The 14236-nt window shown below is 42.0% G+C and overlaps 1 protein-coding gene across 1 annotated transcript in view; it reads left to right on the top strand.

Annotated features, from left to right (window-relative positions):
• The first annotated feature begins 11282 nt into the window (after positions 1-11282).
• Positions 11283-14236, top strand: part of SUVH4 (histone-lysine N-methyltransferase, H3 lysine-9 specific SUVH4-like protein) — a 72547-nt gene continuing 69593 nt past the window's right edge. The window contains exons 1-2 of the mRNA XM_087383360.1: positions 11283-11441; positions 11760-12716. Coding sequence (XP_087239486.1) covers positions 11901-12716 — 816 coding nt within the window. The 5' untranslated portion in view covers positions 11283-11441; positions 11760-11900. The remainder of the gene's footprint in view (positions 11442-11759; positions 12717-14236) is intronic.

Below are 14236 nucleotides of genomic sequence, written 5' to 3'. Positions count from 1 at the left end.
TCCCAAATATCTCTCTGCATCTTTGAGTCTCCTGCTGTCATAGGCCACTACATGACCATTCTGATGCAATGCAGCCCCACCAACACACTCCCCATAGGCATCACAAATCACATCAAATGGCTGATACAAATCAGGAACTATTAGAATTGGCTCTATGCTCAGCTTCTCTTTGAGTGTGATAAATGCTTTCTTTTGTGGAGTACCCCACCTGAAAGCTACATTTTTCTTAGTAAGGCCGCGAAGTGGAGCAGCTATATCCACAAAATGCTTGATAAATCTTATGTAGTAAGAACACAGGCCTAAGAAACTACGGAATTCATGCACAGTCTTCAGCTTTGGCCATTCCTGGATAGCTTGAATCTTTGCCGGATCCATTCGTATCCCATCTTTGGATATTATATGCCCCAAATAGTGGATCTCTTTTAGAAAGGATTCACTCTTCTTGCTATTTGCATAGAGCAGGTGATTTCGCAGCTCTTGGAAAACAGTAGCAAGATGTTCCTTGTGCTCTTCTTCAGACTTAGAGAAAACAATGATGTCATCGAAGAAGGTTCCCGTGAACTATCTATAAGGTCGGAAGATACGGTCAATCATTCTATTGAAGGTAGCCGAGGCATTTGTCAACCCAAAAGGCATCACCAGATACTCATATAGCCTAAAAGTAGTGCGGAACGCTGTCTTGTGCACATCCTATGGCTATATTGTGCACATCCTGTGGTTGTATCCTCACTTGGTGATAACTACTCTTTAAGTCTATCTAGTTGAAAACGGATGCCCCATTTAACTGGTCCACTACATCATCGATGCACAAAATTGGGAATCTGTCCATGGTCATTTTGTTTAGCGTGCGATATCAAACATACGAAATGACCCATCTTTCTTCTGTATAAGCAGTACAGGGAAACAAAATGGAGAGGAACTAGGCTGAATTAGCCCCTTGGACAACAATTCCTACATTTCTTCTCATTGAGTTGCACTAACTCTGTATGGGGGCCTATTAGGTGGCTCATTATTAGGGAAAAATTGTCCCCTTTTTTCTTGAAGGGCTAACTGGATGGCTAATTGGTTATAGTTTGGTTACACTAACCAGATGGGTTTGGTTGGGTGAGACTAACTTGATCTAACTAGCTCACTAACCAAGGTTAGATCAAACTAACCACAGGTTTATTGCATGTTTGCCTTGCATGCCACATCAGCACTCTTGTATTGCCATGTCAACAAATTGTTCTGACTACCACATCAACACATAGCTGGTGATTGCCATGTCAGCATTCACGCACGTGTGCTACCACATCTTCCAACTGCAATGCCACATCATCTTGTGCGCCAACTTAAATTTCCTACAGGACTATGGTTGCTTGGTTGTGCAAGCCAAGGTAAATGTCGCCAAGCCGAACACAATCGTCAAGATGAGCTCATGGGGCTCCGTGTCAACAAAGTCTTCTATCAACGCCTAACGAGTAGCACTTCGTGAGTGTCACCGAGCCCAAGCATCTGCGGAACAGCAACACACACAAGTAGCATACTTCCATCAATATTTTCTTGCGAATTGAGTAAATATAGGCGTCGGATTAGTCAAAATCCTTAATGGGTCTACTAAATGTAAAAATTCAAGATCTTCGCAACCTTACATCAAATTCATGCAGGATTTTTTGCATTGCAATTGTAATTTTGAGATCTAATTGACTATGCATTTGATATTGGCATTGGATCAATACAAAAACATAAATTTGCAAGAGTTGTATACAAAATTCATTCCATTAAGTTAATTGGTGACCTCATTAACTCAATTAACCTACCTTAAAACCCCTAACTTGATCTAATTAGTTTAATTAACCTAATTCCTCCTCCTCCACCTTGCCCCTCTGCCTCCACCTCATCGGCCCACCCCCTACCTCCTCACAACTGCCTCCGCCTCGCCAGCCCTTCCCTATCCTCCACTAAGCCCCACTGCCCTTGCCTCTCTCTGAATTATCTCGAGCATGTCTTCTACGATCATCATGCGTAGTTGTAGACCATGAATACCATTATGAAAATGCTGTCGAAAGGGGCTTCATGAAATCAGAGACAGGGTTGGGAAGTTGATCGAATTTTGCGAATCAAGGACCTTACAATAGCAAGTGTAGGAATCGGCAACGGTGACTCCCCTTTGCCTTCCCCTAGCCCCCAACTCACTCTCCTCCCGCCTGCAATGGCCAAGACCCCCCCTCCCTTCCCTGAACAATCCTCCCTCCTCAACAATCATGTGCATAATCCCCTTATAGATTCTCCATCTTTGCTCCCCTCCTCCGCCTCATGCCCTTCACTGAAATATTCGTCAAGGAAACCCTTCGTTTTCGTCCCCCCCCCACTCAACCAATTCCCAGCTCAGCTCTAGCCCCTTAGCTTGTAGATTAGAAGCTACAGCGGTGGTTTTGAGGTCTTCATGATCGACTAAAAGCCCTCGCCTGTGGCGTGAAGGAGGACAGGAAAATCAGTAGGAGCATATGTCGTGATCTTGCTGTTTGCATGCTTTTAAAAGAGCTCGAGCCTTCTATCTAGAAACATTGTTAATATTTTTTATTTTACCTTAGCTTATGAACCATTCCTTTTCACCCCTCTTCTTTTCGCCTACACAAATTAAGGGATTTTTTTCAAACAGGGCCTCCCTATTCATTAGCCTCACACAAATTGGAATCCCGTCCGAAAGCCAACACGGTGTTGATTTGTCTAAATTACCAGCTTGTGTCAAAGATTTGCGTCAGAAATTCTTCTGGTCACCCTACAGTGTCAAAATGAAGAGTCTTCAGGGCCACGCCCAATCTCATCCCCATTGGCACAAATGCTGTGAGCGTGAGACGTTTGCTTGAGGCTCCGTTAGTTCTTGAATTGGCCTATGACTAATTTTGTAAGCTCCAAAGTTCTATGTAGTCAGGCGTGTGCGCCAAAAACAACCACCTACGCTTGCTTGTAATTTTACTCATCTATCATTGCTTCTCTCATACTTACGTTGGGGACAAAGTCCAGCTTATTTTCTCACGTCAACAATAGGCTTCTCTGATCGAGGTCGCCATGGAAGGCAATCCTTTCCTTAGCTCTAATACCAATGAAATTCCACTTCACCAAAAACAACACCCATTTCCTTTTCTTTAGCTGGCTGTGCAGAAATTCTTTGTTTGAAATCCCACCCTCTCTCTAACTCTCTCTCTCTAACTCTCTCTCTCACACACAACACTAGGGCCCAAGACAACAGTCGAGCTAGACCCCCCAAAGGTCTTTATTCATATAATGAAAATAGAGTACAAGAGTTCAGCTCACGGGTTGTTGTTCATACATACTTTCAAACGTAAATCCATTTACAAAGAGCTCTCAAGCTCATTCATTTGGCAATAGCCACTTGCTAGAATTCTAACTAGCGCCTAGCTAGATTCTAGTTACATGCCTCAAAGGGCCAAAGTTTAGGATCTTCGTAGCCCTCGGTCACATGGACTTCTCCTAGCTACCCACTAGCTCCATAGCACGTGGGCAATCAACCCCTTTTAGAACCTGCAACCATTAATTAAAGCACACATAGCCATGGCACCCATTATTCATTTTTGCATGCAAATCAATTTTAGACTAATCCTAGTCTCTGTGATATCCCCACCAAGCAAACATGTGCTTATAAAACTAACTAATGATGTGGTTGATCAAACCCTTTCTCGACCAAAGGTTAAGCACCTTAATTAATGCTAGAACTCTCCGACTGCAGTTGGTAATGATTTTGGTTGACTGGAGTCAGCTTGCTTTAGTTGAAGTCAAGTCTTGTTGACCAAAGTCAACTCTTTCTTACTAGAGTAAGAGATTCTTTGGTTAACCCCTCTCTAACTCTTCTTATCTGAGGTTAGGTTTACTTAATCGAGGTTAAGTATCTTTGACCGAAGTCAATACTTTGACCAATCAAATATACCATTTTGAACATAATTAAATAAACGACTCTTTAATTATGATCAAATAAGTGGTCAATTAAAACCTTGACTTTGGGGTATTTACAACTTGGTGACATCCTTAGCAAAGAATTCACACTTGGATTATTGAGCATAAAGGTCGTGTTCTCTGAGCATTTGGAACACTTTCTTGAGGTGTTCCACATGCTCTACTGGAGACTTGCTATAGATCAGGATATCATCAAGAAAGCTACCACAAACTTACCTAGATAGGTTCGTAAAACACTATTCATGAGTTTCTTGAATGTTGTTGGAGCATTGGTAAGAGCAAAAGGCATTACCAGGGATTCATAGTGCCCATACCTAGTTTTGAAGGCTGTGTTTGGAACATCTCGGCTTAATTCTTGCTTGATGATAACCCGATCTAAGGTCAAGTTTGGTAAAGATTGAGCTCCCTTGAGTTGATGAAAGAGATCCTCCATACTATTAAAATTTTATTACTACCTCATGAGTTTCAACAAATTTCCACCATACTATTAGTTTGTCATGAAATTCATAGATATCCCTGCAAAAATTAGTCAAAATTGCATACTACGGAATCACACATGCAAAAAGGGACTATAAATTTATGAAAAATTACTATATCACTTGATTAATTAGTCTGCTACAATCCATGGTGGCCTTTATGAATGGAAATTCCATCGTACTTTATTAGTCTGCTACAATCTGTGGTGGCCTCTATGAGTGGAAATTCCATCATACTTGATTTTTAACAATTTTCTGTGATAATTGGCTTGTTAGATAGCTATCAGATTGAAGATCAAGATGCTAAAGAGTGAACAAGCAATCAAATTTGATAATTTTCCCACAAATTGATGGATACAGGGGGATGCACTTGGCTGTAGGCATAATCTTGCTAAAATTTCACTCATTTTACTTAAAATTGGTACCTGTTTAATCAGTTTGTCATAAGGATCATGACTGTAGCTTCAATATTTTGTGAAATCCACTTGTCTAAATTTCCCAAATGTTCCAGCTCTCACATTCATGGTCTTCTACTATTCAGGAATCCCCAATTTTGATTTAGTAAGGTGTACTAATTAATCTATTGACTGTGTTTCTCACGCAAAACTCCAAATTCTCACAGTTTAACTTAAAATGGTCCTAAGCGCATGTAGAACCACTAACAATCCTCCTACTTTGTGCAAAACACTCAAATACTGAGGCTATGTGATACTAGGAACATGCTAGCACACAAATTTAAAAATTCAGGCTCTGAAGCTATGGGATCGAAATTTTAGAACTTACTAAATTTAGCCAAAACTCTGATTTTCAATTAGTTTATCATCACAATTGGATGCGCAATGTGACATGGACTCATGTGTTAGACGGCATCCCATTTGGATCTCGTATGGATTTTAAAAATATAAAATGGATTTTGAAGGGCGTGCAAAAATTTACGAAGGGGCTTCTAAAACGCAAATGCTTCAATCTTTATGCCTAAAACCAGCCCTAAGTTGTAGATTAAAAGTCCTAGCACTGATTTACAAATTAAACTCAAATAAATAAATAAAATTATTATTTTTTCTAATGATTAGCTATTTAAAAACAAAAATAACAAACAAACCACATTTAGTCACTATATCTAGGGGTCTTTGTACATTGTTTATATACATGTAGCATGTAGGTCATAACTACACTAATTGGATGCAGGATCCCCTTGCAAAAAGCAAAGAAATGTTTAAAATTTCCAAACATATTAGAAAATAGAAATAAATTATAGATAAATCCAAAACTTATAAAAAATCAAACCTGAGAATTCTGACTCATCCTAATATGTCCTTCGCTTGTCGTGTTGGCCTCTTTTGTTCTCACATGACCATTGCTCTTGCATTTTTGGGGCACAATGACCTTGTTGTTTGAAATCCTTTTCCTCATGCAATGAAGTCTCGCAGGTGCCTGTTCCCTTGATGTACCAACCTACAAGCTTTTCTACACTTGGCCTTGCGCCATGATATTTTTCCTTGAGGAAGGCATGGCATTTTGTTCTTTGTAGTAAAGTATTTTCCAAATAAATAATGCATGCCTCATACAGGTTGATCATCCCTTCGAAGCCTTTAGCTGTTGCAAGCCAACTAGCATGCACAATGTTGCCAAGTTAGTTGTTGGTATGTGAGATATGTTGTCCACATCCTATGGAAAGCAAAGCAAATAAGTTAGTGTCTACGAGCATAATGAGGGCTAGTTTGCAATTTACCCCAACTAGATGTTTTTGCCAACGTGGATATTGAACATGCCACCAGCCTAGCCAACAATCCATCATTGGGATGTTGCAATAAAAAACCATTCCATTGGCCCACCATGCCCGTATGATCGTGTGTTGTGTCGTTGCATCTTTTTGTGTCGATGCACACCTCCAAAAATGGCATATGTGTTTATGCTCATCTTGGAAGTTCATTGTACATAGTGCGATGTGTGAATGTGCAACCTCTGCTCCTAATGGAATAGCCAAAGCCTCTCCCTACGCTCCATGATGTTTTTTAGTCTGCGCTTGTACATGGTGTGGATTGTACTCCAATTGTGTCCAGCCTCATCTGCCATGAACCATCTAAAGTCTGCTAGGGGATGGAGGCACTTTTCCATCACCTCGTTGAGCTTGATCCAAAACAACATCCTTCTTTCTTCATTTTGCATATCACCACCATCATCAACTCTTTGACAGATTTTGAATGAGGGGCTCGATTCCCTCAAGCATTGTTGAGAAATTAGTGTTAGTGTGATTGATGCTCCATTCTCTCGAACAAGTGCACTTGTCACATGCCTTTTGGCCATTGTCATTTGTAGGTGTCACATACCAATTGCATTGAAGTTTTTGACCATCTCTTTCACTGTCTTTCAAAGCTCTTCTACATGGGCCCTACAAGTTCCTCTTTGCACTTCATGTTTGTGTGTGCCCATGTGGATAAATAGGCTAGTCATCCTAGACATTGACATCACATAATATGCTAAATACTCACACGGCTCTACTGATGAATGAGAGACCTTGCAATAGAAACATGCAAGCTTTCAAGCCCTTGGGCTAACACCAATATGATGGCGTCGAGTTTCCCTGCAGTTGACTAAAGCATTCAGGGACCTTAAACCTAAGAGACAACACATAGTACAACAACATATCAGTGGTACAATACACAAAAGAAGATGAACCGGTCCAAACCACTTGATTTAGTGATCCACTAATCGTGTGTTCGGACCAGTGTGTTTGGGCACTCTAGTTCTCCAATGCATTTGCTTTGTCAAACAATGTAAAAAAAGTCGTAACCTACATTTATATTATGCCACAGATGGAATTTCCACCACCCTTTCTACTATGGTGTACTTTTGGAGTAGTTAATGTAGCACTCAATGTTGATCCCTAAAAGATTTGATGTACTCTACAATGCTTGCGTGCAAGGTGACCTCACTTTCAGGCTTCCGCATGGTTAGAGGTTTTGGGGTGGATGGTAGTTCGGCCCACAATGGTTGGTCTACTTGTAAGTCAAGTATGGGTGGGGGGGCATGATGATGTGGCCTCTTCTCCTCGATAATATAATCCTTATATACATGTGTATTTAAAGAGAAATATTTGGCCTAGTATCTTGTAACATGTACATGAAACTAGAGTGATTTTTATTCAATCATTGGCATCGATGATAGTGAGAATACGACCATTCTTGCTGATGCCAAGTTCGTCCTCCCTTAGTGCCAAGAATTGGTTGCTGGCATGGAGTAGGATCAACTCGGGTGTAAGAGAGGTTAAGAAAATCTAAACCTCCATAGAGGCCATTAGGACAGCATGCAAAGGATGGGCCATTGAAGAGAGAAGGTGGTGGAAGTGGGGAGAGCTTGCTAAAGGGTGGGGAAGGGGCAAGTGATTGTTGCATGGGGGACATGCAGTATGTGAGGGAGAGACGGGGTCGAGGGACTAAGTTTAATTAGGGGGATCACTATGTATGAACAGTATATATCATGTGTGTTCAAATCCTATTTACAAAACCCCTTATATTTGAAATTTTTATTAATTAAACACACCCTTTTCTTATTCATTTGTAAAATTTCCCCAAAATTGATATTATAGCGCCAACCCTATATGTTACATAAGGTTCTATTATTTGAGTTAGAAAAGGGTTTATACATTATCTCATGTTGGGTGTGTGTGTGGTAGAGTGACCCTATACATTATCTAGTATCAGGTGTGTGTGTGGTAGAGCAACCCTATACATTCAATAAGGGTCTATACTGTAAAGTGATTTATTTGAGTTAAGTAATGTGACAGAAGAAGAAGAAGAAGAAGAAGAAGAAGAAGAAGGAGAAGAAGAAGCTATGGAGGATGGTTGAAGGAGAAGAAGAAACCCACCATACTTTGTTTGTCTATACACATCGCATACACACTTCCAACAAGAGTGTGGTATCAAATCGTGACCCATAGGTGTACGGAATCGCGAGAGAGGTGAGATAAGCTATAAAGAGAAGCAAGGAGTGATGTTGATGACACTTGTTGAGGGGATTTCTATTAAGCAAAACCATTAAAAGATGCTTCGGTCTTCAAACTAAATGAAGATACATTAGAGTCAATGGACAACACATATTGGAGGAATAAATTAGAGTACTATGAAACAACGCTTCAACGAGACAATGTGTTTGTAAATGGCTTTAAACTCATTTAAACTTGCATGCATACACAAGAGCATATTTAGTACATAAACACCAAATGCTTTCGTGCTCCTCCTCAAGACCACATTCTCCCAGACCTCTTCTACAAAAACTTGCAAATGAACGAGCACAATGAATCTGTGCTCTAAGTAATGCAAGGCAAAACATACACAATCAAGGCAATTGATCACTTCAGTGAAACACCATGTAATAGCCATAAAATATTGGCAAACCCTAAGGCAACAATAGAGATTAAAGAGGGTACCTCCCAAAAAGGTGCGTGGTCATGGCTAGCGTACAAAGCTTTATTTTGTGTAAAGAAAATTGAAAACTTTACTTGTTGGAACCTCTAGAAAGCGAAACTTGCATGTTGACAAAGATGTCCAAGAACAAATGGAAAGACTTAGTAATTCAAAACAATGGAAAACAATTAGAGAAGAAACATTCAAAATACAAAGTTTTAATATAAGCATTCAATCTTTGAACACAAGGTCCTTAGAAAAATACAACATTGACATACAACAAACATGTCAATTAATAGAACCAGATGGCATATGCTTACAAGAAACACAAACAAAAAACATAGAAACATTCATGCCTACTAGGTTCCATGCAATACAAAGCTACTCCTCAAATGTTTCATGTGTTCTCCTACATACGACTGTGATGCTCCAATGCCATGCCATACATGTACCAAATGGATTATTGTCTATGTTATTTGGCGTACCACAAGTTCATTACAATGCATATACATATATATGAAAATAATCAAAGAGGACTACATAAGGTAGCAAAGGCCAAAAATTATTAATGACTATGTATATATACTATTTTCATGAATTCATGTATAGGAAATGGACTATCGCTACCTCTTGGACTACCACCCTTTGACTCTTGGACTTTCATGAATACAAGAACTACCGAAAGTTCTTGGACTACCACCCTTGGAGTCTTAGACTACCACACTCTTGGAATATCACCCTTGGACTACCACCTTTGTACTCGTAGACTACGATGGGCTCTTGAGATACCACTCTTGGACTCTTAGACTACCATGGGCTCGTGGACTATGCCACCTGTCACCCTTGAACTCTTGGACTATCAGCACCTCTTGGATTACCACCCTTGGACTCTTTTTCTTTGCTTCATAAACTATCACAAGTTCTTGGACTATCAACACACATACACATGCATACGTATATGCAACACACATAACATGTGTATACATGTACACAATACACACACGTGCATAGTGGCCATGGTAGGAGTTTGTAGGACCCATCAAAGGCATGCTATGCAAACTCTTGTAAGTCGTAAACAGTATATGCGAAATAGTTAGATTGCTCTTGACTGAGCTAGGCTCTATTATAGGAACCTCAATTGCATTTGCAGATTTTATCTGCTCATAAGTGATAGGAGTTTTGATGAAGCAAAATTTTCTTTGTACATGTCAATGTTGAAATCACCAATGAGAAATTTTATTATTCCTTTCATGATTATTACCTGCAATCACACATTCTAGGAGGTTCAAAGAGGTTGTATATTGATACTCTTATCTTTCCCATTCAACCCAACCTTAGAATACTGCTATTGGTCCTGCTGGTGGAGTCATGAAATAGGAACCATAGTTTATCTATGATGCAAACATCGATGCTCCTCATGTTGCAACGTTGCGATGAAAGCTCCACTGAAGTGTTTCGTTTCTTAGCATTATAATGCTCTCTCAAAATCTTCGTTTTAGGGCTTGCTAGCCTAGCATTGCAATGCCCAAAGATTTTGATTAGCTTGCACACTTTGTTCCGACTGTGATTTGCTTAAATAGCTTGCAAAAATGTTCAGACCTCCTCAACAGCGATTCAACGCCTCCTTCATGGGGACTTGATTCTATGTTGATATGTGAGCAGGGGTTGCGCGAGCCCTTGAGCCTTGGTAGCCATGCGGGGAGGTGTGCTTAGGTGCCTGAACCTTGCAAGATATGAAGATATGCTACATGGATCAGTGTTCACAGAAAACCTGCAAACTATATACAATAAACGTGCGCACAAGTACTCGTGAGCACTGCCTTCAAATTAGTTCTGGCAAAGGAAAACAATTCTCAAGATGAATGAATGATTAATTTGCAACACCTGTGATGAAAGCCCGTGTGTAGGAAAGTTCGAATGATTTGCAAGCTGTGTGTGTGTGTGTGTGTGTGTGTGAGAGAGAGAGAGAGAGAGAGAGAGAGAGAGAGAGAGAGAGAGAGAGAGAGTTCTTAAAAAAAGAAAGTGTGTGTGAGTGAGTGTGTGTGTGTGAGAGAGAACCAAAATAGAAGGGGCCACCTGGCAACAAAGTGCGTGGACACTTTCTAACAAAAATGTAACTATTGCGTTGCCCGAAAGGGAGTGCTAATAAACTCGTAAAAAAGATTTCCTCAATTTTGCAAAATGTGCAAAATTTGAGGCAATTTAGTTATATTTTAGGTACAAAATTGGTAAATTCTCAGGAAAAACCTTGAAAATTTGAACCCCAAGTTGGGTGATTGTTGAGAAAAATGTTTGAGAGTGGGGGATTTAAAAAAGTAAGGGCGACCGGGAAGGCCGGTGATAAGGAGGGGGAACCGGGGCAGCCGGTGGAAGGGTGGTGTTCCCGCTCGCTACGTTCGAAAACGCGCCTTTGCTGCAGTTTTTTTTTCTGGTCGTTTGAGAAGACGACGAACAACACACAGAGCTCAAGCTCCCACATCGCCATAGCTCATCTCCATCAATTCCTCATCTCCATCAATCTCATTCTCCTTTCCCGCACCTTTCCATTCCCTTCTTTCACCCCTCCCCTCCTCCTTCCTGCATCGATCCATCCCCACATTCTCAGGTTCGCTCATTCTCCATTCCCTGCCTCACTTTAGGGCTTTGCATCGGTTCGTCTTGTTCCTGGCTCTCCTTCTAGCATAACGCCTCAAGATTCGCCTGCAAAATCGTTGCTTCCCTTGTTGCTACAGCTTCCAGTTTACAAAGCTTCGTTATGTCCTGGCAGGAACAGATAGCTTTCTTCGTCGATCGTTTTCCTTTTCTAGCATTGTTTCAGTGTTGATGTGCGTGCAGTGATCAGAGAAGAAAACGTTCTCACAATGCTCCTCGCTAACAACAGTTGGTTGCGTGCTGTCCCTTTGTTAAAACGTATACGATGCAGCTCCCGTAGATTTGTTGGCTCAAGCTACAACATCAGATATGATGAAACCGTTGAGTCCGGAAAGCTGAGCGATACTCAGCTTGAGACTGTCGCAAACGCGGGGTTCCGACAAAGGTGATAGGAAGCACAACGAACAGTAGCATGGCATCTAAGATGGGCAAGGAAAAGAAAGGCGCGCACGTTCTCCGTAAGAGTGCCAAGGCAGTGAAGCAGGATCCCGCGGAGAAGGACATTCCTCCTCAGTTTGGCCCTCCGTCTCCCCTTTTAGGTAGAGGGACGTGCAGTTGCGAAGTCCACGCGCTCCCTTCGAGTTCCGAGGAGGAGAAGAGACCCGTGCGTTTAAAACCGTGCAAGAGGGCGCGCGAAGTAGTGAACCTGGATAGCGACTCTGGCGATTCGGTGATGGCGTCGGACGCCGAACAGGATGCTCATTTGCTTCTTCAAAGCAAGACGGAACCTCCAAAGCCTGCCCCCCGCTCCCGCTCCCCCGGAACCAGAAAGTTTATGGTTGTTTCCAGCGAAGACGAATCGGAGGGTGAGAAGCGAACAGAGCCGACAGAGGCGTCGATGGGAGAGGTGGAAACGGTGGTGTATAGAAGGAGCGCCAGGCTTCTGAATCTTCCCTCCAAGGCCGAGGAAAGGGATCATCAGCGCGCGATCAACAGGAAGGCGAATGCATCAAACAAGAAGTCGAGATTGGCGGAGAGTGATGAGTTCAAATCAGAAAGGGACGAAGGCAGTAAATTGGAGGAAACTTCAGGGGAAGGGATTGCAATGGGATTGAGCAAAGGAGGAGGGAAGAGGCTGTGCAAAGCGGTTGCTACTTCAAAGCAGCAATCCTCTGCTGTTGCTGCTGCGGTTCATGTTCAGGAGGCGACTCAAGACACAAGTGATCCAGCAAAGAGAGTCAAGGAAACCCTTCGCCTTTTCAACTCCTACTATCTTCGTTTTGTGCAAGTAAGCTCTCCTTGTTTCCGTCTCTTTTTCCAGCTAAGTACTTTCGATCAAGCTTCCCGTTCCACATGCGCGAATATTCTGTTTTTCAAATCTGCTGCTTCTGCACGTGCCAGTTAGCTTTCTTCGCATGAGCGATAAGCGTCCTCCTATCATATTGAAGTCATGTCTAAAGATGAAAGCATTATTAACCTTTGTCTACAATAGCCCACATGTTTTACTTTTGTAGATAGAGAAACCTACAACTTTCCATCTTGCAAGCATTTCCTAAAACTTATCAAGTCTTAAGGCCAACATATAACTAAAGCATGAAAAGCTTTAGGGATTTTTGAAATTGCTAAAATAAATTTATGCGGTAGAATTGAAAACTTACAGTTTCTTTATACATAATTTATCGGTTTTCTGTGAGAACTGATTGGGATAGAGCTACGCGTGATGGAGTTTATGGTTTTCAACCTTATGAGAGTGATTATCATGAGATTGAAACTGCACTCTGCATTGTGTTTCTATAGGATCAGTTTGGGCATGTTCTTGGATTCATCTATATATATGTAAAAGATCACTTTCTCCCAACTTATAACCATACAAAGCTGTTGTGCGAATCATGGTATTTGTTTGAGGGCCCTCCTCTTTGAATTTGATCTTGCATTAGCACATCTGACATGATTGTTAGAAATCGACCAACAGAGGGTACGCATAGCAGAAGACCAATAGAATAGCCCAGGAGCTCACACAGTGTGTGTGGGAGTGGAATCACAAACTTCTTAACTTAATGTGCATCACATAGATGCGTAGACTCACCAAAATAATATATTTCCATCCAAAGCTATGAACACAATACAAAAGAGATAGATCCAGAGTCTCACCAATCGTGTGGTCCTCTGATCTTACCACCACAAGGTAATTCTACTATCTGTCGGCTATCTCTAGGCTCGAGTCCGCGTACTCCACCTCGAGTGTCTGTAGACTTTGTCCAGAATGATCCTCTCCACCTTGCTGTCTGGAAACCAGGCTAGGTGGGCAGCACTTACTAGCTCAGTCTGCAGCCCTCTTTAGGTCTCCTCCTCCTCCTCCTCCTCCTCCTCCTCCTGGGAAAAGGCCCAAGGAAGCCCTGACTCCTGCTCCAGAGAATGTGGAATGAGGGCTTGGAGGCCCTCCTTTTATAGCCCCCAAGGGCTTGCTGACTAGAACCGACCAGCTTGCCCATTCTGGCTGACCAATCTGTGGCTGGTCCAGCCATATAAGGGCTCTCAAACCGGGGCCCTCTGGCCCACTCTTCTAGGGCCTTGCCCTCCAATCAAGGCAAGGGCCCAGCCCTATATAAAGGCAGGTCCCTACCTCCTAGCAGCCTCCTTTGCTGTTCCATCAGGCCTCCATGTGGCCGACCTGATATGCTGGTCTGTCCCACCTTCTACGTCATCTGCTCTGCTAGACAGCCCGCCACGCATGCGCCTCCAATCTGCCCTTGCTGCCATGTGTGTGCCTCTCTTGCAGGCCTGTGGATCCTGCTTTGACAGCTGCGC

This window comes from Dipteris shenzhenensis, chromosome 13, assembly GCF_047967505.1.
Source record: "Dipteris shenzhenensis isolate YYH24624 ecotype China chromosome 13, Dip_SZ_1.0, whole genome shotgun sequence".
Taxonomy (NCBI): domain Eukaryota; kingdom Viridiplantae; phylum Streptophyta; class Polypodiopsida; order Gleicheniales; family Dipteridaceae; genus Dipteris; species Dipteris shenzhenensis.
This window is presented reverse-complemented; position numbering and strand designations above follow the sequence as displayed.